General features: G+C 38.8%; 2 protein-coding genes across 2 annotated transcripts; both read left to right on the plus strand.

Moving 5' to 3' along the window:
* Positions 1 to 518: 518 nt before the first annotated feature.
* On the plus strand, positions 519 to 18,271 carry LOC121946473 (immunoglobulin-like and fibronectin type III domain-containing protein 1). Its single transcript, XM_042491040.1, has 19 exons — positions 519 to 641; positions 1,602 to 1,800; positions 2,157 to 2,429; positions 2,542 to 2,775; positions 4,311 to 4,466; positions 4,649 to 5,191; positions 7,015 to 7,139; positions 8,316 to 8,457; positions 8,587 to 8,880; positions 9,554 to 9,850; positions 13,448 to 13,627; positions 13,725 to 13,853; positions 14,013 to 14,321; positions 14,599 to 14,684; positions 14,818 to 15,010; positions 15,812 to 16,108; positions 16,184 to 16,510; positions 17,112 to 17,119; positions 18,080 to 18,271. The coding sequence occupies exons 1-19, from the start codon at positions 519 to 521 to the stop codon at positions 18,269 to 18,271; spliced, it is 4,107 nt and encodes a 1,368-aa protein (XP_042346974.1).
* LOC121947086 (neurofilament light polypeptide-like) lies at positions 18,068 to 23,867 on the plus strand. The gene is made up of 5 exons (XM_042491979.1): positions 18,068 to 18,699; positions 20,313 to 20,800; positions 21,350 to 21,416; positions 22,713 to 23,307; positions 23,403 to 23,867. Coding segments are annotated over exons 1-5 (1,431 nt in total). The 5' UTR covers positions 18,068 to 18,420; the 3' UTR covers positions 23,405 to 23,867.
* The last annotated feature ends 327 nt before the right edge of the window (positions 23,868 to 24,194 follow it).

Below are 24,194 nucleotides of genomic sequence, written 5' to 3' on the forward strand. Positions count from 1 at the left end.
AAACAGTATGAACAGCAAAACTGTATAAAAATGTGCAATTCAATCTGTGCATCTGATAATTTGCCATGTTATTTGTATTTCTAGATTCACAGAGTGACTGGTGAGGAAACAGATACATACAAATGCTATGCTGTAAATGAATATGGAAAAGCTGTCTGCACAACAACATTAAATGTGATTGTGGGTAAGAGTTCACGCAATAAACACGATTGTGAATATTGGTTTTGATTGTGCTTGTCAGGGAGTCACACTTCAAGATTTGTGTAGTAAAGAAATTAAAAAATGCAACTGTATTTGCTGCTTTCAGCTTCAAACAATCCAGGAGACTTCAGAAAATTGCTAAGGAGAAGGTAAGAAAATAGATACCATGACATTAAAATATCTAACCAGATATTTCTGCATGCATGTGCATTTTATAATCAATTGTTGTTAGGTGATAAACATTTTTTTTGCCTAACACCTTTAGTAAAAGCAATGAAAAAGCAGAAGGTGAAAATGATGAAAGATTCTGGGACACCATGTTGAACGCTGACCGGAAAGACTACGAGCGCATCTGTGCTGAGTTTGGTGTTTCAGACTTACATTCGATTCTCAAAAAATTGGAAGAGAAGAAGAGAGAGAGGGCACAACATAAGTGTAAGGTATGAAAACTGCTGGCTCTTAAAAATAGCAGATTAACTCCAGCTAAATCATCAGTACAGTTCTTAACAAGCTATGATGGATTTGTAATTTCACAGACGACATGTGACATGGATTTAACTGTTCATTCTGATTATTTACCTAACATAGCATGTTATTGTGTTGCTAAACATAATAGTTCAAATGTTATCAGTTCAAATCTGAATAAGAACTGCATTTAAAGTATCAGTAATGAACTATATCATCTGTTTTTATTGCTCATTTCATCTAATTAATTCTGAATCGCTCAAGATATCTGACTCCTATCTTATCTAGCGGTTTCCATCTCTCATCAGTATCAGAAAACAAGCAAAATTATGTTTAAAAAAGATGGCTGTACTTCATTAGAGCCAGAAATTGAGCTAAAGGGTGCACAGTGAGACAGATTAAGAGGTGTTTAGCTTATTGTTTTTAAAGTATTGTGTCTCTTAGCACTTCATATTTGCTTCATCAAGAATTATATTCACAATATGTAAAATCTGAGCTAAATTTTGAAATTTACGCACTTCATTCGCTTAAAAATTCCCACAGTGAAGGTAAAAAAAGTGGAGTCAATGTCATGTACACTACCTCTGTTAATGCAATATGCCGATTTCATAGCAAAATGACAACAATACATAAGTGTACGCAATCTCATTTTTTGCTCACTATAGAGCAAATTATTGAATATGTATTATCTAAGGAGTTATGAGTTAGTGGACAGGAGAGTGATTTGCGACAAAGCCATTGTGTCTCAAACTTATTTACTTGCCGATTCAATGAGCTGATTTAAAATAATTTATCATAAAGTGGTAATCATTATCAGAGCTGTACAGTGACATTTTATATAATATGCACTATATACAAATATTGAAAGGATCTTCTCTATAGTCAAAATATTAAAAAGTTCAATTTTGTCTGTAACTCCTCTGTGTACTTTGTAGAATGGGGGGATTCCCTACGATGGAGATGCGGCGGAGATAAACTGCCTTAAGAGTTCTGGGAGAAGGACGGATTATAATACTAAGGGCCGAATGCAAAAGGGCACAGAGCTCAGTCAGGCGGATGGAGAAGTCAACCTTCTTGATACAGGGCTGGATCTGACAGATGGAGAGGCCACTCTTCTCTCTACAGAGTTTAAACGTAGGTTCAAGAAATAAACAGTGGATGGGATTTAATTTTTTTTTTAATCAAAACATCCCTGTTGTCCATCTGTATCCAACCAGTGTTTCCTTTATCTGAAAATATTATTTTCAACAGTTCCTTTGAGGTCAATTTCACAATGGCAAGATTACTCTTCTAAAAATTAAGCAAAATGACTGTTGGTGATTGTTTTCAGCTTTTATGAGTACGTATAGATTTTTTCTGTTCAGAGGTTATTCTCTTCATACACAAACACACAGACTGCACGGGTCTAATCATCATTACTATTAATTGTAGTAGCTTTGTGTAATGAATAGATGGCTGGGTTCACTGACTTCTTTGTGTTGCTTTTACAGTTTCCAACGTGGACTTTGTTATCAAAATTCAGGACCTTAAAGCTCATGAAAGAGAGGATGCCCTCTTTGCATGTGTTCTGACACACCCACTGCCCAGGATCACATGGATGGGCAAGGGCAGCACCCTGGAGGATGGAGAGAAATACAGCATAACTGTGTCAGACCACAAACTGATCCACCGGCTGGTGATCAAGGACTGCAACCAGCTGGACAAAGGCATCTATTCAGCTGTGGCTGGCGTTAAGTCCTGCAGTGCCTGGCTGGTTGTTCAAGGTAATACCTTACAGCACCAAAAAACAATTTGTCAGTGTGTCTTGAAGTGATCCTAATTGCTGCCATAATTATGAGTGATGTGTCATGTATGTTGTATTTCACACCCTTTTAGCTGAGAGCGACCCTGCATCTGCTGGACTGAAGAAAGCTCGTAAAAATACCTTGGCTGGTGGAGCACACATCGACCTTGAGAAGGTGGCCAGAGAGCAACAAATAAAAAACAGAGAGGAGATGGAGAAGATTTTAGCAGCCGTAAAAGCAAAAGACAGAGAAGGACAACTGAAAGAAGGAAAGGCTTTAATGACAAATGGAAGAGATGGTGAAATAAGTGCAGTCACTGGAATGGGTAAAAACAGTGGAACAGTAAAGAACAAGAGTGATGCTGCAAAAGCCAGTGGCCTGTCTAAGTCAAAGGGGAGCAAGGGGAAAGCCAAAACCAAAAACTCAAGAGGCAAAAAAACTAAATTAGATGCTTCAGGGTGTGTAACACAAGAAGGAGGACAACTGACAGGAAATGAGCCCGAGAAGAAGAAACAAAGCAGATCCGGTCAAGTGGATTTTGACAAGGTAACAGGTAAAGTCGATCTATGTCTAACAATGTATTTTCACCGGTGGTTAAAATTTGTGTTTATGAACAAAACATGCAGGCTTCCTTCTACTTCACTTTTGTTATTTCAATAGAGGAAGAGAGTGAGGAGAAAAGAGTTCCCCCTAGTGTTTAGGTTAAGTGCCACATACTAAGAAGAGCCCTTTATCTTAAGGCTGATTTGTAGTTTTATGATTGATTATAATTATCATTGGTGTGTCTGTCGCACTGTAATTACACCTGCAAAACATTAGTTGGCAGTTAAGTTTTACTGATACAACCAATGCGCCTAAAACACATAAAATATGTCTTAATAGTGATTAGATTACACATAAGTACAAAAATCAGCTTAATTAAAACTCACAAGGTTCACAGGAAAATTACCGTCTTTTGCTTGACATGTTTTAACCACAAATACCACATGTTTATGTCATTAGCATGAGCCTATGACATTTTACATTGCATAAATAAGAATGGCTGCTAGCAGACTTTTTTCTATGAAGCCGGGCAATATTTAACAAAAGGTAACATTACAATTACAGCTCACAATGTTTGCTTACAAATCAAGCATCTAATACTAGACAACTGTTCTCCCGACACATACAGCATGCTTACATTATTAGCACAAGCCTATGGTGTTTTCATTGCATAAATTAGCCTTGCAGATAGCAGAATTTTCCTCTACTCACATAAAGCCAGGATAAATCACACACATTACTTTAAATACTATTTTGAAGAAGTGAAGAAGTATAAACTCCGCTTTACAAGTAAACTTTAAGAATTTTAATGTACTGTATATATGATGATAAATAATAAATGATCAGGCATCTTATCCTATTGTTTTTATTTATCTTTGTACCAAGGATTAGAAAACTGACAAATTCATTGTTTCCTTTAAAAGATGGAATCAAAAACTTAGAATTAAATTACTGGCAAGGTGGGGTTAACAAGTCTACATTGTTAACTGAAGTGGTGTCAACAAGAGAGCTCCCACACAAGGAGAGTAAGCTGAACTGTTTCAATATAATTGACCTAGATTCAGATGGAGAAGGATATTTTGAAGAGGATGAGGACCTCATTGGATCTGACAATAATTCAAAATACATAAAACATGGTCAAGGGAAAAAACATAAACAATTTGGTAAGTCAACATGTACAAAACATGCTGCTCTTTATCCATAAATATGATTTTTTTTTAATGTTTTTTACTTTGACAATACTTTTCAAAATTTGCTCAGTAAACATCCATCCTTATTTTCTATTCATTGTTTTAATTGTGTGTTGTGTCTGTGCAGAGTCCGGTGGCAGAGGTGTTGATGGAGTGGACAACCAGAACCAAACATTTGTCAAAAGTCAAAATGAAGTGACTGGTTCTGATGGAAATAAAGACCCCACTGGGTTTGTCAGACACCGAAAGCACAAAAACAGGGTCCATTGGAAACAAACACCTGGTAAGAAACAACAGGGAGCATACTGACTGCATGGATGAAATGTACAGTAATATTCACTCCACTGGTGGAGATATGGAGTATTGTTTTAATATTAAACTTGTGAGGGAGCATGATGATGATCTTGTCTTTGTTTGGGAGATGACTCAGTAAGATGTCTGTCGTACTTGTTGCTCTGCTTTTAGACCAAGATCAAAATGGACTAGCAGGTGACGAAGTATATGACGATCAAGCAAGTGACGATCAAGCAAGTGATGATCAACCAAGTGATGAGGAAGTGGAAGCAAGTGACGATGAAGAAACTGAAGAGGAAGCAAGTGATGATAACGAAAGTGACAAGGAAGCAAGTGAAAGCATTGAGAACGAGGACTCTACTGGCCAGGGCAAACATTCACGTTCAAAACATAGCAAAAGACGAAAGAAACACCCAAGTGACAATCAAGCAAGTGACGAGGAAGCAAGTGACAATCAAGCAAGCAACAATGAAGAAGGTGATGAGCAAGCAAGTGAAAGCATTGAGAATGAGGACTCTACTGGCCAGGTCAAGCATTCACGTTGTTCAAAGCAAAGCAAAAGGCAAAAGAAACATCCAAGTGACGAGGAAGCAAGTGATGATCAAGAAATTGACGAAGAAGCAAGCGACAGTGTTGAGAACAAGGACTCTACTGGCCAGGTCAAGCATTCACGTCGTTCAAAGGAAAGCAAAAGGCGAAGGAAAGCAGTCAATGGTAAGAGAACAAAAGCAGGGCACTACTGCATGGAGGTGTGGTAATGTAACATACCCTTATAGAACGGTTTGTATGATATCCTTATGCACACACAACAGTTCATTTGGTATCCTACAAATTAGTGCCCAACATTTGATGTTACGTCCTTAACATAAAGTAATTACCTTAAAGTTACAGAGGTTAGGTTTAGGCAAGTAAAGTTAGGAAAAGAGGTTTTAGGAAAAGAAACATAGTGAGGACACACATTCAGATGACTCAAAGTTCATTCTAGGGCCACGTTGACACAAGAACAGCCCTAGTAAAAATGGAAAAGTCTTTCCTTTGCATTTAAAGAAAAAATCTGAGTTCATATGATAATGTGAGAATGATCCTCATGCACACGGATCCATAAACACAACCAAAAACGCTGTAGTATGCATGCCAGCCCAGTAGTTGGCAGTGTAACTTTGTAATAACACACCACAGAAAAGGACCTACTTGGGGCCACTTCCTTGTTTACTCCCATCAGCGCATTGGCCATGTGATTGTAATGCTCCATCAAACTTGGGATATGTACGAAGCTGAGTGCATTACTTTTCATAGGAAAACATACAAACAGTTCATGAGAACAGCCTAAATATTTCATGGGTAATGGCTAGAAAGTAACATCTTTAGATATTTTGCTTTAGTAAGCAGTTCATGTTGTTCCACCACTTGTTCTATGAGTGGACGGCAAGGTAGTGACTCATCAACAGAGTCAAGGCAGGTATTACTTTATCTGCATGATTTTCTGTTTTTAAGTATGCAAGTGTAATGAGTTTAAGTGACTTAATTTTAGTTTAATTAGCCCCACATACTGTCAGACTCTTACTAAGAAACGTAATTTGTACACCCTCTGGGACTGTTATAATTATATAATTTTCAAACAAATTTCAGTAACTGTTGTAAAGTTCAGGGTTGAATAATTTTATGGTTTTAAAGGTGAAAGTAAACATCCTGAAGACCACAATGAGTACGATGAGACCCAGGATGCAACTGGCACTGCAAAACATTCAAAGTGTAAAAGAAAAGGCCGACTGATAGAAGATGTCGTGATTGGTGAGTAACCTAAAAGGTGTTACACCTAAATCACAGGAAGGGGCTCCAGCTAAACACTCCTTCTTGTGATAGTAATCAAAGTACTAATTTACACATCAATAAGTACACCTACAGTATATCTGATTTTTATATGTGCAACTTTTCATTGCTATAATTTTTAAAATGTATGACTGGTGTAGTATTCTTGACCCATGTGTATTTATATGACTTTATATGACATTTTTGTATCTTATTATGACTTCAGAGCTTAGAACTTAATCCATCCACCAAAAACTAAAAGCTTTGTAAATCAGAATTATTAATCATAACATGCAGTATCAGAATTGTATGTATAAGAGCATTTGCTACAGCACAGTAGTGATCCTCTCCAGGGGCAGGTTTACACTACACAGCCAAGTTGTTTTTTCATCCTTATTTCCTATATGACATGAATGTTCCTGACAGATTTTATGGCCATAGAGAGAGTCAATATTATGTTGAAAAGAAAAAAAAGAAAAAATGTTTTGAAAACAATTTGTAGCAAACAATTTGTAGAAACTGAGAGGACAACAAAAACCTCCCATAAGAGACTGAAAAAGTATCTGAAAAAAAGTTAATAATATATATTTTTTAAACAATATTTCTGAGCAATTTGAAGAAGAATAGCTAATGTTTGAACATTTCATTTTATTTCTTACTATAACTGTGAAACAGGTTTTCTTTTGGATACAAGTCAAAATAATCATAATGCCTATTTGTTCACTTAGATCCAGGGGTTCATTTCATCTGTGGCTTGTCTGATGTCAATGCTGTCATCAATGAGACTGCTGAGTTGACATGTAAGCTCAGCAGTGAAGACTGTGAGGGAGTCTGGTTCAGAGACGGCAAAAAGGTCAGTTGTAAAGGTCAAACTCATCATTTTCTTGGGTATTGTGTCAGTGTCCATCAAGAAAGCAATTATATATTAAGTGATAACTATCGTTAAAAGTCCAGACTGTAACTGCGCTTCATACATCAAAAACAGTGACGAACGGAGTAATAATTCAAGAAGAGTTACTGCTTGGCTGCTAAATGCTGAAATACACAATATATACACAACTCGGGTCTATCTCCTTTTCACTTTCAAATGTATTAGGGGAAATATCTGTATAAAGAGGTGATGCCAATATGCTTTGCAAAAAGACTTTACAGCAGTTCGGGAGACTGCTTTCTTAAAAGCTCACAACCAGCAATTGATTGATTCAAAGTTTATCTTAAATTTATGCCAAAACCACATATCTACTCTCACACAGTCCCAAGGTTGGACTGCTTTGCATTCACACTATAAACAAACTACACCAGATTCTGCTGTAAAACAGGCCAAGACCCTCCTTTTCAGGCACTCTGGGTTTGATTGTTTAGTCTGCTCCCAAATCCAATTGACTACGTTAAACCAGTCAAAACAAACAGCTTTAAACACAAAAACACACCTAAGTTCATTTGAACTGAACCAAACAGGCTGGGTGCGAAAGGACTTTGGATGTGTTGCAGGGTTGAAAAAAAGTGATCATGGATTATTTTTTAATCCATTTTCCCACAATATTTTTATTTAAAATTTTAAATGGCATAAAATGCAGTCTTTACATTATTATTTACATAAGTAACATAAAATTAAAATTGCTGCATTGACACTAGATTTTATAATGCCTGAATCTATAAAATTCAAATACAAAGGTGGAAATAAGTAATAAATATGCTTCATAATTTACAAGCTATATAATATATAATTCAACTTATCCATATAGTCTAGTGTTAAAAAAACAATAATAAAAATCCAAATCAATCATGATTTCGAAATTGTAATACTTGTAGAAACACTTAAAGGAGGTAAGCATATTGTCTAGCATATATAACCGTAATATCCCTGACTCAAATAAACGCCCTCACTCTTCTTGGTTTCTGTCCATTTCTCTACCGTGCACCCGGTAATAAAAACAAATACACCACAAAATACTAAAACATTGAACACTGAATTGACTGTTGATGCTCAATTTGTTTATTTTCATCTGTCTGCTCATTTTTCGATCAGATATCTCCAGATGACAATTTCAGTATCACTAAAGATGGTGCGATCCATAAATTAGTTATAATTGGGTGCAATGAAGAGCACTCTGGAAAATACCGCTTTGAGGCAGACGGTCGTAAAACAGAGGCAATGTTCAACGTCAAAGGTTTGATGATTTGTCATGATAACAATAATTTTTAATATTATGCAATATAACTGGAAAGGGGGAAAAATACAGCCAGAGCAAACACCATATAAACACTCAAATGACCCAAACTGTCCTTTTCCTTTTTAGATCCCCCGAGGTTTGACCCTAAAGACCTCAGTGCTTTCAGTGAGCCTGTGACAGTTAGAGTGGGCCACAGTGCCATCTTCAAGCTGCATTTTGTTGGCCATGAACCCATAAAAATAAAGTGGTACAGAGAAGGAGAAGAGCTCCTTGATGACAACAACACAAGGATAGAGAAATCTGCAAGTCACAGCCGCTTGCTCCTGAGTAGGTGCCAGAGAAAGGACATGGGAGAGATCAAGATCAAGCTCAAGAATGAAGACGGCTTCACTGAGGCAATTTCACAGTTAATTGTGCTTGGTGAGTGTATGAGGGACAATGCAGAAATTCACAGAGAAATCTCATTTTTTGTATGCATACATGTAACAACACAAAACAATATCACACCAGTTTAAAAGAAATAATTAACCCAACATCCAACTCTTTCAAGACAAATCTAATCTTTATAGATGCTGGAGATGTGATTTGTGCAGCAAGCTGTGTAAGAAGTACTTTGCTATGCTGAGATCTTAAGAACGGCAAACAGCAGTGTCGTTAAATGCTTCATAGCTCATCCACATAATTGCAAAAATCAGGCCAGTCTTTTCTCCATCAGGTGAAAAGGGGGCCACATTTCACTGAGCCCATCTGTGCCTGGACAGATTTAGGTACTTATTTTCCATCTACAGCTCTCACTCTACCTTGCCACTGACTTGAAAAAAGAAAAGTTTTGTTCTACTTGAAGCTGAATCCCAGTTGGTGATAATGTGACAGGTTAAAGATGTGTTTTGGAAATACATTTCACTGCTTGACAAAAGTTATTATGTTCCAACCATCTGCCATCACTGCCAGCATCACAACTGTCAAATTTTACCATGAATATCTCTGAAGGAAAATGCTTTTTCCCTTGGTATAAATGCAGTATTCACTTCCACTCATATAACACGCAAGAAAGGGTTTCCGAGCTTTAAATAACACTTTTTTGATATTTCAGACAAACCAACTCCACCCCTGGGTCCAGCAGAGGTAACTGAGAGCTCAGCTATGAGTATTGAATTTAAGTGGCGGCCTCCAAAAGATGATGGAGGCTCACCGGTGATTAACTACATAATGGAGCGACAGCAGGTGGGACGAAACACCTGGAAGAAAATAGGGGAAATCCCAGGTGTGGCCAGCTACCGAGATACAGACGTTGACCGTGGTCGGAAATATTGTTACCGAATCCGGGCTGTGACTGCAGAGGGTATAAGTGAAGTGATGGAGACTGATGAAATGCAAGCTGGCACACTTGGTGAGCCAAACTGGTACTTCTATGATGTGTCAGATCAGTTTGACTGACCTACTAATCTATAATCCCAAAGACAGGCATGTAATTGATGATAAACTGCACCTGCTGAGCTTTAAACATAACTGAACGTTTTTATGGTCAAATGACAAAATATCTTCGTAAACCTATTTTCCTCTTGGCACCACCAATATATCTAAAATTAACCCACAAAAACAAACTGATGATGATGGACCCTTCCAATGACAAGTCGCATAGCAAAACAATACATTACAGTCACTTTCATTGTCCAACAACACAGCAGAGCAGACAGTCTTTGGGCTAAATTAAGTAAGACAAAGTCACAAGACTGCAGCCCAATTGACACTGAATTACACTGGAAAAAATGCCCTCTTATTTTCCTTTCCAAATGAAAAAAAAAAGACTGCTACAATAACCTGGTTTTAGATAAATTAATGTATCACAGAGAGAAAATGTCACATATTTAAGCCTACTGATGCCACAACAAAAGCCAAACAATAAAAAAACAGCAGAAAAGGCCACAAAGTCACAACAAGCACAGGCCCTGTACGGCGCGGCAGCCGACACAATACAAACAAAACAACACAACACAAGAGTAATGCATTAAAAAATTACTTGCACTTACTGACTGATGTCTTCCTTCATGGGGTCAGTGTGTTGTAGAAGTTCTCCATCTAGGCCATCAGTCTCAACTGTGTTTAAGATGCCACAGAAACACTGTCCAGAGTTGTGAGTCATCCTTGAAAAGTCTTTAGGAGTCTTCTCCAAGGTCTCGAGCCAGTTTTTCTTTACAAGTTGTCCCTGTTGGAAAACAGTAACATCAAGTTTGGGTAGTATAAAACTATATTGCTGCTGGTTTATCAAATGACTGTTCATAAAAATATGATGTATATTCAGTTTATGGTTTAGCCACAAAACCAGTATTTCATCTGACATCAGTCTACCAGCAGACCAGCAAACAACAGTTTGGGTTTCTCTTTTCGCAACACATATTTTCCCTTAAAAATCTAGTACTAAAAACTACATCAGTAATCTATTTTTCCATTAAACTATTGGATTATGTAGGTGGTTATTGGTCAGTTATCTATCATATCCATCATAAATCATTGCACTGACTTATTAATTATATTTGTATATTTCTTTCATTTTGAATTGAGTAGAAATTTATTTTGAACATGTAAAAAAAGGAAAGGAAATAATTAACATATAAACATACACAACCATATAGACATATCTGAAAAGGAGTGGGAAGAAGTGCAATCTTTTTAAATCCCACACCTTCTCCATTAGTTACTGAAAAATAATTGACACACTTCCATTTTTAAAGAGGTGGAATTTTCTTATACTATATATAACTAAATTTAAACTATAAACTATATATAACTTTATGTAAACATACTAATTATAGTATTCACTCATGCTGAATTGTAAAAAAAAAAAAAAAAAAAAAAAAAAAAAAAAAAAAACATATCTTTTGACTTATTTGGTAAAAAATGTAAATATTTGACTAGAATACCAATACCAACTAACAAGAATGACAGTTTCCATAGCTGGCACCAAATATTACATATTATTATGCAAATATCTTTTTTTAACAGCTTTATTTAACAAAAATATGTCAGGCAAACAAACACAAACATACATGAGAGCACAGATAACTAACTTTCTACACACCACAATGAATCTCGAATGATCCTGAATGAATGAACAATAGAATAAACAATCATAATATAATACATAAATCAATAAAAATCTTTCAAAGGACAAGTGCAGAAAAAAGCAAACAAAATAATTCATATTCATATCACATCAGAGGGAACATGCTAAACTTTAAACTAGCAAGCTAACATTATAAAGGGCATTCTGAAATCTCTTTCCACACCTGTTTTTATAATAATTACAAAACTCAAAATCCATTTTAATAAACTGGAGATAAACAAAAGGGGAAATATCTTTAATTTGCAAGTTTGCGCCTGTCATGCCGTTTTTTTTAACTTTAGGGCGAGTGTTAACGGTAAATTAATTAGTTAGCTTCGGGAAGCTAGTTAGCTTAGGAGCTAGCTAAGCCGACAGAGAAGCCGTTTCCGACGAAACCAAACTTTGAAGAACTCCACAAGTCTTTGACAACACTTACCCCCTTTTTCGAATACGTTTCCGGATCCAACGCGCAGGTGTGGCTTATGTCAATGGGGCTACGGCAGACACTGATTGACATAATACTGATTCTACATGGTCTAACATCACTGAATCCACATAGAAACTGTAGTGTCATCTCTGAAACTGTTGTAATAAAAAAAAAAATTAATTAAAAAACACAAGATAGAGCCCCTAGGTCTTTTTCACTGCATACATTTGACTTGTCATAACAGGAATCGCATCGAGGGTCTCCTCTGCTGTGCCTATTGCAAAACCCCCTTGTGTGATATTGGACCATAGAAATAAAATTTGCTTAACTAGACGTGTTATTAATAACATTGAGGTGAGCTCCATGCTATTCAAGTGTCCCAATAAGCTATGACAGAGTCTGTAACTGGAGTCACTAGTGCTCTGAAGAGTTCAGCCCTCACCAATGAAATTATCCACACCTGTGCTTTTCTTCCTGTCACATGTCAAAATGTGTTCTCTGAAATAGAAGTTTGCCAAATAAGTGTCATTACTGCCCCCTACTGTGCTGCAGTACTAACCATCGTGATAGATACTGGTCTGTACTCTCTTTTAATGCACTGTGTATCACTGCGATTAGGAGGATTAAAACACAACTGAACACCAGTCAGGTCAATCTGTCTGAATAACTATGATTAATTGGTATAATTCATGTGAAATTGTTGTTTTCCCCCTAATCAACAGCTAAATAGCTAGAAGTATTTTCAATTAGCAACGAATAAAAGAAAAAGCTGCCAATTATTCTACTTGAAAAACAAACAAACAAACAAAAAATCTTTGTCACTTTTGTTTGATAAATAAATTAATCATTTATTGGGCTGATAATTTCAATACAGGGCTGATGAAAAGAATTACAAGAACGTTGCATGTTTACTGCACTTTTCTAAAAGCAAAGGAGCATAAATCAATTTGGAGCATAAATCAACATTTTTTGACTGTCAGCGTGCAGTGAATGCAAGTGTTTTCCTTGTGTGATGCTGTCCTATGTGTTGATGTTTTGGAGTATTTGTTAGTGAATGTAGTGCCTGTGTGTTTTTGCTTTTAATGTGCACTTTAATATCAGCCACACTTCTCATGTTATGTCAGTGTATGTTGTATTGTGCTTTTGTTGTTTTTATATCTAATGTAATCAGGGCATCCTTGTGAAAGAGAGCTTACTCTCAATGGCCTTCCCTGTTTAGATAAAGGTTATAATAATAATAATACCTCAACAGACAGCACAGGTCTCTGATGTCAAAACATTTTGCCACATTAGTGATATAACCAAAATATAACATTCATAAGCTGAAATAATTTACAGGTAGATTCTTACAAATCAATACTGCTACTGAAGAAATACAAAAGAAATGTTTATACTCTCTGACACTTTTACCAGCACACTTTTACCAGCACAGCCTTATTTGTTTCTGCATGGTTCAGCTTTTCCCGGCCCTCCAGCACCTCCAAAAGTGGTTAGCGCCTGTGACGACTGCATCAACATTTCCTGGGCTCCTCCAAGTAACACCGGAGGTTCCCGTATCCTCGGCTATATTCTGGAGAAACGCAAGAAGGGAAGTAACCTCTGGGCTGTTGTCAACGCCATGGATGAGCTAATAAAAGGTCTGCGATTTTTTTTTATTTGAGTGTAGTTCAGTTTGATGGCACTGAAGACTATAACACTGATGTTTGGTTGTTGTTTTTCTGAAATGATTTCTAGAGAAGACATATGCTGTGAAAGATGTTGTGGCAGGAATGGAGTATGAATTCAGAGTCACTGCCATAAACCTCTCAGGAGTCGGTGAATTTAGCAACCCATCAGAGTTTGTATTTGCACGGGATCCAAAGAGTGAGTTGTTTTTCATGCTCAACAATACATTGCTCCAAATATATTCATGTGTGCATCTTAAAATCATCTTATATGAAAAAGAACTAACTAATACTGTATAAGATCATATTTCTATTGATGAAATGTTAAAATGTACATATCTAATGTTGTGCATCACAGAGCGTCCTGGTAAAGTTACAGGCCTGAAGGTGACAGAAACTTCCTACAGCCACTTGGTCCTGACTTGGACCAAACCTGAAGACAAACCAGGGATACAGGATGAAGCAAGGGGATATTTTGTGGAGATTCGTCCTGCAGAGTGCATTGAGTGGTCCCGCTGTAATACCACTCTCATCATCACAACTACCTACAGTGTGAGAGGCCTAAAGTCCATGGGCATGTACTGGATGAGAGTGATTGCGATTAATGATGGAGGAGAAAGTGATCCCGAGGAGCTGGCCAACTATGTCCTTGCAATGCCCTCGCCTGGTATGTTGGAAATGTAATATGTTGCTGGTTAGTTGCAGCTATGTATTAATATTTTGAAGGGGTTAAAATTAACTATGCATTCTGTTTCTTTACAATCCCATAAAGCTCTTATTATTAATATTTTCTCAATGCTTTTCCTCATGATCAGTTTGATTCTATATGTTAACAGAAATATTTTACTGAATCACTAACCTTTCATTTCTAACTCTTTCAAATGAACCTTGTTAAGTTACATATTGTCCAAAGCACTTGTCATTTTTTTTTCTGCTTATTGTAGTGAGGCCAAAGTTCACAAACCACAAGATGAAGAGTTTCATGGTTGTGAGAGCGGGAAACTCTGTCAGAATCACAGTGAATTTTGAGGTGAGGTTTATACTTTATTTATTTGTAACATACTGAGTTAAACTATAATTATCCTGAACTATACAAGAGAGCAACCCAAAAAATAAAATCAGGCCAAAAATCCTCAAAACACGACTAAAGTTCTTTTTCACAGGCCTCTCCACGACCACATATTATGTGGCTGAAGGACAACGTGCCGGTGACAAAGCGAGTTACAATCAGTAACTCTGACGGCTCATCCCAGCTGCTGATCCCCTCATCTGAGCGCTCTGATTCTGGCATTTACTCCATTTTGGTGAAAAATCTTGCAGGGCAGGAGACATTCAGTACAGAGGTCAGAGTAACAGGTAAAAAAAGAGAAATTTAAGGTCCAGTGTGTAAGATTTAGGGGGATTTAGTGGCATCTAGCGGTGAGTATTGCAGATTGAGACGAGCTAAAACTTAGATTTCCTTCAGTGTTCATTTTTCAGGACGTTTTTACTGGGAGCTGAATTATTCACAGAGGTCTCTTTCTACATCAAACTAATGGACCAGCTGATTAGAACCAGTAAAAACACTGAATGAGGAAGTTTCGCGTTACGAATCCATGTTTCTCCAATTCTGTTCAGCCTGTCTGCGACAAGCATCTGCTAATACGTGCTCACAAAAAAAGTTATCAGCGAAAAAAGCTGATAACTTTTTTTTGTGCTGACTTTTTCCTCATCCAGACATTTGGTAGTTTTTAACCGTAAGTAAAGTCATCCGCAGATGACTCTTACTCTTGAAAATAAACTGACCCAGTGATTCAAAATAGCAAAAACACCAAATAAAGCAGTTTCACTGTCATGGCTGACGTGAAAACGTGCTCGGCCCTATAAGAGCCTGTGTTTGGTTTATCTGTTTTAGGCTACATGGTGATGCAAAATGGTGGATTCCTTAGACAAGGACCTGTTCCCTATGTAGGTAAAAATGGCTCATAAGGTTACAAAAACACAGCGATTCTTATTTTCAGGTGATAAAACACCAAAGAAAACACACTTATTTAATCATATTCCATTTCTGCCAATAAATCCCCCTAAATCCTGCACATTACACCTTTAAGTTGTGTTTTTTTTTATATCACTGACGTGTGTTAATGGATAAGCCAGTAAAACTGATCGTGGTTACAGATGATCCAAAGCCTCCTGGACCGGTAGAGCTGGAGGAAAATGTGCCCGGCACCATATCGGTGATCTGGGAGCCTTCTCCTGATGAGAAGCGCGATGACCGCCTCCATTACACAGTGTCCAAACTTGACTCCACCAAACGCACATGGACCACGGTGGCTGACAGGCTCTTCAATAACAAGTTCACAGTCTGCAACATCATGCAGGGGAGGGAATATCATTTTCGAGTGTATGCCAAAAACGACATGGGCATATCTGCACCTTCAGAGTCGCCAACCTGTGGGACAGAGAAGAAGAGAGGTTAGTGCATCTCAAACCACCTTACATAATCACTTCTTCAGGAAAATAATCGTACTGCATCTCTTCTCTTTGTAGAAAAATTTGTGGTGAGCGTACCGACCAGGAAAGACTGTGATTTGCGATGTGCTCCGACCTTCATTGTACCCTTGAAGCTTCACACTGCACCCAAAGGCTATGAATGTTATATGAGCTGTGCAGTGAAGGGAAACCCCACACCTCGAATCACGTGGTATCGGAATCACATCAGCCTAAACACTAACACCAACTACTACATCTCCAACACCTGCGGCGTCTGCTCCATGTTAATTCTACGTGTAGGCCCCAAAGACACGGGGGAGTACACCATCACTGCAGAGAACGCCCTCGGACGCACCGAGTGCTCCACTGTCCTCAGCGTCAGAGGTGAGAGAAATATACCTACAGTACACTGAGATTCAATTTAAAAAAAAACAAAAAAAACCTAATGACGCTAAATCATTTTATCTTTCTTCCATACAGAGTGAAGAAACTAAAGGCGCCAAAATATGAGCAGTATTTATTTTATGGTTTAGATCTAATGATGTTTGAGTTGAAGTGGTTGTGCTGCTTGGATGTAATGCACCAGCTGCAATAAGAAAAAGATGGAATATTGTATTAGTTTGACTGCTAATAAAAATAAAACCGTATCTCTCATGGTTTGACATATATTTTTGCAGTGGAGTTTTCTGTCTTGTGCAAATCAGATGATCAGTGCAGAGCAAGGACACAGTTTGATATCATTTTTTACTGGCTGATTGCTGTATCAGGCACAGTAGCTTGTGAGAGTATACCGCATTCATATCAAATTATCATACTGTGGCTGCTTGGTTTCTGTTTAGTTTTGCTCACGCTCTTCCGGCGTCTTCATTGAGCTTTTTATAGTTTTCATTGCAGCACGGTGGAGCAGTGGTTAACACTGTCGCCTCACAGCTAAAAGGTTCTAGTGTTCTCCCTGTACCTCCGTGGGTCCAAATTGCCTGTATAGGTGTGAATGTGAGTGGTTGTCTGTCTGTATGAAGGACTAACATCCTTTTCTACCATGCAGTGTGAGCTAGAATATGCCCATGCACTATTTAAACAATATCTGCATGTGAATGCAGATCAGTTTTTAAAAAGTGAATATGAAGCAAAATCATCATCAGATGATAGAAGCATGGGCGGATTATGAGACACTGGGCCCCTGGCCACATATATGCAAAAGGCCCAACACCTCTACAGCACAGAAGCAAGACACAGACGTTGCAGTGGTGGGCGTTTGCTATTCTACAGTTTGGAAAGAGAGGATGGAAGCCAACAATAGATAAACCAAGTGAGAAACTGTCAGAAAAAAGAGCATGCAGTGGACTCATTAATAATTGGTCTATACTTTTTTCCTTTTCTTTTTTTTTTTTTTTTTTTGGAGGGGGGGACAACATCTGTAATATAACAAAATGTCACAGGTAATCAGGTAATTAACATCATATCATGCATACTCTTATCGTGATGGCCCAGAAGTGGATGGTTTCATTAAATACAATGCTTGTCAGTGTATGTAATATTCATTAATTGTGCAAAATAAGAAAAAGACTTCAGTTTAGGGTTAATGTTTTGTATCTGGTCACTTTGGCAATAAAAAAAAATATTGGTTTGTGAATTTGGCAGAAATCGGCGTGTTGGCCGATTACAATATTTCGGCCAATAATCTGCCGATATTATTCTGCAACCCTTGAGATTTCGCCCCTTACTTATTCTGTGCATGACACTGAATGTGTCTGATGGCCACATTTTTAAAAGGATGCTGAGCTATTCGTACAAATGAAGAAACTATTAGATTAATTCAGGTTTTCCTGCAGCCAAGTCATGACACGTCACCACAACCCATGGTGGCCCTACACCGGAAGCCTCCACGAAGCTCTGAGCTCAGCTGCAGGAAAAAATAGCACAGGGGGAAGATACGTGTGGTTCCTCCATTAGATGACAGCAGCGCACATGGTGGCGGAGGATCAGCCACTCCCGGCAGGCAGCCCAGCCCCCCTGCTCCCCCCTGCTCTTCCTGAATGGCCGATCACGCTGCCTGCGGTCCACGCCTCCCTGCCTCATCCTCTGCTCTACCTCTTCATCAAGAACTCGCTGCAGCCTCTCGGTACCTTATTGCGCGGTGATTGAAACTAGCTCGGTTTGTGCAGCGCCGCGTTTAAAGGAGCCCCCTGAAGACAATCACCGCGCACACTTCATCGCTCCAGTCTTTCTGACCCACCGGCTCCTTGAGTCTCACCTCTCTGCCTGCCTAGAACATTGTGTCCTTTGTGGGGAAAATGACTGCAAAGCACCGAAGAGGGAAGGGCAACCACAAACACGAAGATAACTTTTTCAAAAACGATGTTGTGGAGGCAGAAGTTCGCAATGGAGTCAATAATTACGCGCTCCACTTGGTTTTATTTCTGCTGATTGTAATTGGCGGTGCCACCGGCGCGTGGTTCTGTTTCCAGCAGCACCAAAGTTTAACCTACTTAACAGACAATCTCATGGGCATGCAGATGAAAATAGTGAAGCTACAGTCCTCCCACGAAGAATTGCGACAGTCAAGTAGAGAGGTAAGGAATTCAAATAAGTAAGTCGCTCCTCTCTCCCCTGTGAGATTTGATTAGTCACCTGAGTTTGCAGCCATTAACCGCACAACACGCCTCCTGTGATGGCCTATATCTTATCATGAATCCACTTAAAGTCTTTTCAGGAGCTTCTAACTTACAAACTAAATACGAAAAGGCCTCAGCACATGCTCACACTGCACGTTGCAACTTACAAGCAAGGAAAGTAAGTGGCAAGACCTGCAGGCCTCTATCAGATTTCAAAATGCCAACAGCCCGACTGGAGTGAGTAAAAAACGCTGCTATTTCTAACATCCACACAGCTGCTGATGTTTGTAATGAGGATTATTCTTGACCTACTACTGCAGGGACTCATATCACTGACTCTAGTATCATTTTAGATTTATAAATCTTATTTGTGAAAATAAAATCAGTTATTTTATATCACCAGTCAAGAGCATGCTGCCAGAGCTGTGCAGAGGATGCTGCCAAAATAACAAGTAACAAGACAGTAGTGTGCCAAGGTTAATTTTAGTCTGATTTTGATATTGAACACCAGTTCAGAGGCTGTTTACAGGTCACCAGAGAGCAGACAGTCTTGATTGTTTCATCTACACTTCAGAACCCACAAAATATGTCTAAAAACTGTGTAGGATGGTATTGGTACTACTACTAGAGATATTCTTTTATTATTCTTAATTATTCTTAAAATTTTATGTATCTGCATGAATGAACACACCCCACACTGCAAACAGAGGTTAATGGCTGTCTTGGGTTATATTTCAACTACCTTTATGAGTTGCAGTAGGACACTCCAAGGAAATGAGCAAAATTTGAGAAGAAGAGTATTTTACCAAACAAAATCCAGTCCGCCCACTCCTCCTCTCTCTCATGCAACTCCACCTTTTAGTTCAGGCATTCAATTATGTGGCACAAACTTTCTTTACAAGAGCAGCTCTGCTAGCTCAGTCTTGTTACACACATATTTTCTGCATCAACAGTTAATTGCTTTTTTGTGACTCATGAGTTTGCCACTGCAGTTGTAAAGTTTGCAACCCAGTGCTGGTTGGCTTACTGTCCCTAGCTTGGCTTGTGAGAAAATATATTTAACTGAGAAAATTATTTGCATCTTTATGAAAATTCAGTTTGTTTCATGTACATTGTTAAAAGGAAACAAGAGCTGAGCTGTCCATGCATGATAAAGCCTGTTCAGACAGGTTGTTTAGATTTTGATACTGGTTTGACTGGTTAGTTAGATTTAATGAGAATTTGAACTGAGTCTACCAAATAAAAAAAAAAAAACATGCTGCTACAAACCATGCCTGCATCAGTGGCTTGAGTATTACAAAAAGTTGATAATTTCATGGACCCTGATATGGTCAGAAAATATTTGTTTTTGTAAGTTTATTAGTAAAACATCATATAATTTGAATATAAAATCATATTTGCCATGTCAGAATTTTAGTAACATAATGCTTACATAATACTTTCATAGTTTTAGAGTCCACTTTACACTAGTTTAAGAGACTATCGAAGCAGCAGCTCAGTAAGTACGTATTATTATAGTTCCTTGAAGTTGCCAGCTTGACTCAACATCCCTCTTGTTTGTCTCTTTGCAGCAGCATGTGTCAGAGAGCCTGGAGACCCGCCTGAATGCCCTGGAGGATTCATACGCACTAGCCAAGAAGCAGGTGGGCATGGCCTTGGCCACAGCCGAACAGCTCAAGACGTCTGACCTTCCTGCTCAGGTGTTATCGCTCCACACTGAGATGAAAGCCCGCCTGGCAGAGATGCAGCAGGCCACCGTGTCTCTGGACCAGCTGAGCCAGCTGCAGACCATGCTGAAAGGGAAGAGCGAGGAGTTTGAGGGTGTCAGGATTCAGGTGGAGGGCTTGGCCATGCTGAGTGCCGAGCTATCCCAGAAGGTTGAGGTGTTGACGGGGAGCATGGGAGAAGCAGAATCCAAGCTGGAGGAGAGAGCTGGACAGGTTGCCACGCTGAGCGCCACCCTGGACGGACAGGCGGCAGAGATGCTCAGACTGAAGGAGCAGCTGGACGCTTACCAGGCTAAGCTTGAAGCCAGCACACAGGAGATGGCGACAGTCAGGTAGGTTTCAGAAAAAAGCAGCAGCTGTTGGAGCTGTGGAGAAAATAGCTCCCCTCCTCTGACCCATAATGTTATGTTGACTTTGTCAAAGCCCTGTTGGCTGTCACTGTCTGAGTCTCTGTATGACTCTGGGCCAGTGTCAGTAGGCCTCATATTCACATTGTAAGATTGTCCTGTTCTGTATAAACATTTCTATTGTATTGATTTTTGGAGCCGAATGGTTGGCATACAGTCTGTATGTAAAATGAGCGCTCTTTGAAGCTTATGTAAACATCACAGAAATGTGGTTCGCAGGCTATTATTACACACAAGAAAGCAATGTAATGCAGCCACTGGTGCTAATAAATGTTCAGGCTTCATGAGGCAACACAATTAATTCTGCCTTGAACTTTTGTTATTATTTGGCACAATAAAAAAATGAGCTTGACTTTAGTTCTAATTATGACAAAATTTCTCTTCTTCTAGCTAATAACTGCATGAAACATTGTAAAAAAAACCCCACAGATTTTCACCTACAAACTCTCACCATGAGTATCTTCTGTTGTTCAGAGCGTTGCTCGAGAGTGAACAGTCCCAGCAGGTCCAGCAGGCCAGTGTGGAGGAGCAGCTTAGTGCGGTAAGTCAGAGTCTGCAGGATCTGAACTCAGCAGCCCAAAATCTGCACTCTGAACTCTGGGCTCAGCTGGAAAACAAAGAGAGGCAGGTTACCCAGGAAACACACAAGCTGACCAGATTTATACCTGATAACTAGAATGAACTTCCAGCCGAAACTGTTCTCATGCTAGACAATTTGTTGTTTTGCCCAAACCTATATGGTAGCAAGTATCTGCCTCATCAATGTGATTTTCAGTAACACAGAAGCTAAAGTAGCTGAAGCATAAAGCTTAAAGGGACAATTTACTGTAAAATTAACAATACATATCTTCCCTCTTACCTGTAGTGCTATTTATCAATCTAAATTATTTTACCAGCTGAAACTGTTCTCATGTTAGGCAATTTAGTGTTGGAGATATCGACTGTAGAGACGTTTTCCTTCTCTACATAAATGGAACTAGATGGCATTCAGCTTATGGTGCTAAAAGCACCAAAATATACATTTGAAAAAACTCAACAGTAAAGTGTCACAAGCCAAGTGCCATCTAGTCCCATTATATTAGAGAGAAGGCAGACAAATGATGTGTTTCAGATTATGGAGTGAACTGCCAATTTTACGTCTAATACATTGGTCAAAGTCAGATTAGTCACTGATATAACATAAATAATGAGTTATTTCTGCATGTGGACTGTGTATGTGTCAGTCTTTACCACACTTGTCACCTTCTGTGTTATCTTCCTGCATAACTTGCTCACTACATAACATCGACATTCTTAACCTGTCCACAATGCTCTGATTAGTCAGTTCCTCCTCACACAGGCTGAAATATCTGTCCACACTACAACTACTTGAATTGATGAATAAATGAGATATGTGTGACCAGACCAAAATCAGATTTCTCTTCTTTAAAAAAACTGATTAGGTCACAGATATAAAAGACAGTTTTAAAAGCGGTTGTGCATCATTAGATTATATTAGAACTATAATGGCAGAACATGTGACACATCTAGCACACATACTGTGTCAGCACACATGGCCTCTGTGTTATTTCTGTCCAGTGTGTCCAAAGGGACACATAATGTCATTTTCCTCTCATTACTGTGAAGGAGCTAATTGCCTGCATGGAGTCTCGGTTGGATTGACATCTGCACTTATATTCATACAGAATAGATTCTTATTTTGTTTACCAATTTTTCTCTCTTACAATTCACTGAGACATCTGGATGTCCACATAGACGACCCACAAATGATTTTCTGTCCAGACTCCGCTCTACTGTGAACTAATGTACAGTATTTTATTGCTTTCTATTACTGTAGGCGGTGGGACAGACAGAGGAAGAGACAGCTCCCGCAGCTGAAGAAGAGTCAGCTGCAGCAACTGAAGAAGAAGAGGCACTCCCTGCAGATGCAGAACAAGAGGCACCCAACACAGAAGAAGAGGAAGAGGCAGATGAGGGAGGAGAGACGAGTGAAGGAGAGGCAGCTGCACAGGATGAAGCTCCTGTCGAGCAGGAGGCCGCTGTGACAGATGAAACTGCTCCTGCAGAGGAGGCTGAGGCAGTAAAGGAGGATCAGACAGAGCAAGATGAGTCGGCTGCTCTATCTGAAACGACAGACGAGGGGGTAGAAGGTGAAGAGGAGAACCAGGAAGCAGATCAAGAGGAGAGCCACCAAGCGAAGGAGGTAGAAGCAGATGCAGAGGAGAGCCACCAAGCAGAGGAGGTAGAAGCAGATGCAGAGGAGGAGACAGCAGCAGAAGAAGAGGTGTTGTCTGAAGGAGAGACAGGACTAGGAGGGGAGGAAGTATCGGAAGGAGAGGAAGAACAGCAGGATGCAGCAGCTGAAGAGAAGGCAGAGGAGACACACGAAGCAGAGGAGCCTTTAGAAAATAACGCTTTACCAGAGGATGAATGTAAGTTTGACTATATCATGAAAACATCTATAAAAATAGCTGTGATGAAAATTGTCATATCTACTAACATTTTCTTGTTTTTTCATGTTTTGCAGAGTGCATATCACCAGAAAGGGATTTTTTTTTCCACACCGGACAAATCCGCCAAGGAGACTGAGAGCTTTCTCAGTCTAAAGTCACACTCTACAACACGAAAAATACTGTAGGAAGGCGTTATTGATTGCTGTTGTTTAGGTGCAGTATTCATTATGTGGTTGCTCTTTGAAAGGCAGAAGAAATCGGTCACGCTGGAGTCGGAGCTGAAACCTGTACCTCAAAATATGACATGGCTGTTAGTAAATGAGTAATTCAGGGTTTACCTGCCAATAACAACCTGAGAAGCCTTAAACCATAAATCTCTCTTTCTACAGAGCTTTTTCCACTCTTCAAAACTTGCACTTTTTTGTTTGTTAGGTTCTGTACTAAACTGGAAAAGCCAATGACATTAACTGTTTATCAATGCACTTGAAGCCATAAGTAACGCCTGTCGTGGTGACATTAAAATGTGTTTCTATTTGTCACTGACTGAAATACATTGTGAGACAATATCTTAGAAGGGAAAAAAAAACTTTTGCAGTAACTTGATGCATCCCAGTTGTTTACACAGGCAACACAGCCAACTAAAGAGCTAGCAAAAAGGAAAAAAAAACATATTTGATGAGATAAACAAGAATAATTCCTGAATGTTTTTAAAAGTATAGGACAAACTGTAGTGGGTAGATTTTTTTTTACTTTTTAAAGTACTTAAATACTGGAGGTTTGCTTTAATTAAGCACTTTTGTAACTGATTACAATTTCACTCAGACCTACACACCTGTAGTATTTTTAGATACAGTGGTCTAAAAGTC

This window comes from Plectropomus leopardus, chromosome 8, assembly GCF_008729295.1.
Source record: "Plectropomus leopardus isolate mb chromosome 8, YSFRI_Pleo_2.0, whole genome shotgun sequence".
Lineage (NCBI taxonomy): Eukaryota > Metazoa > Chordata > Actinopteri > Perciformes > Serranidae > Plectropomus > Plectropomus leopardus.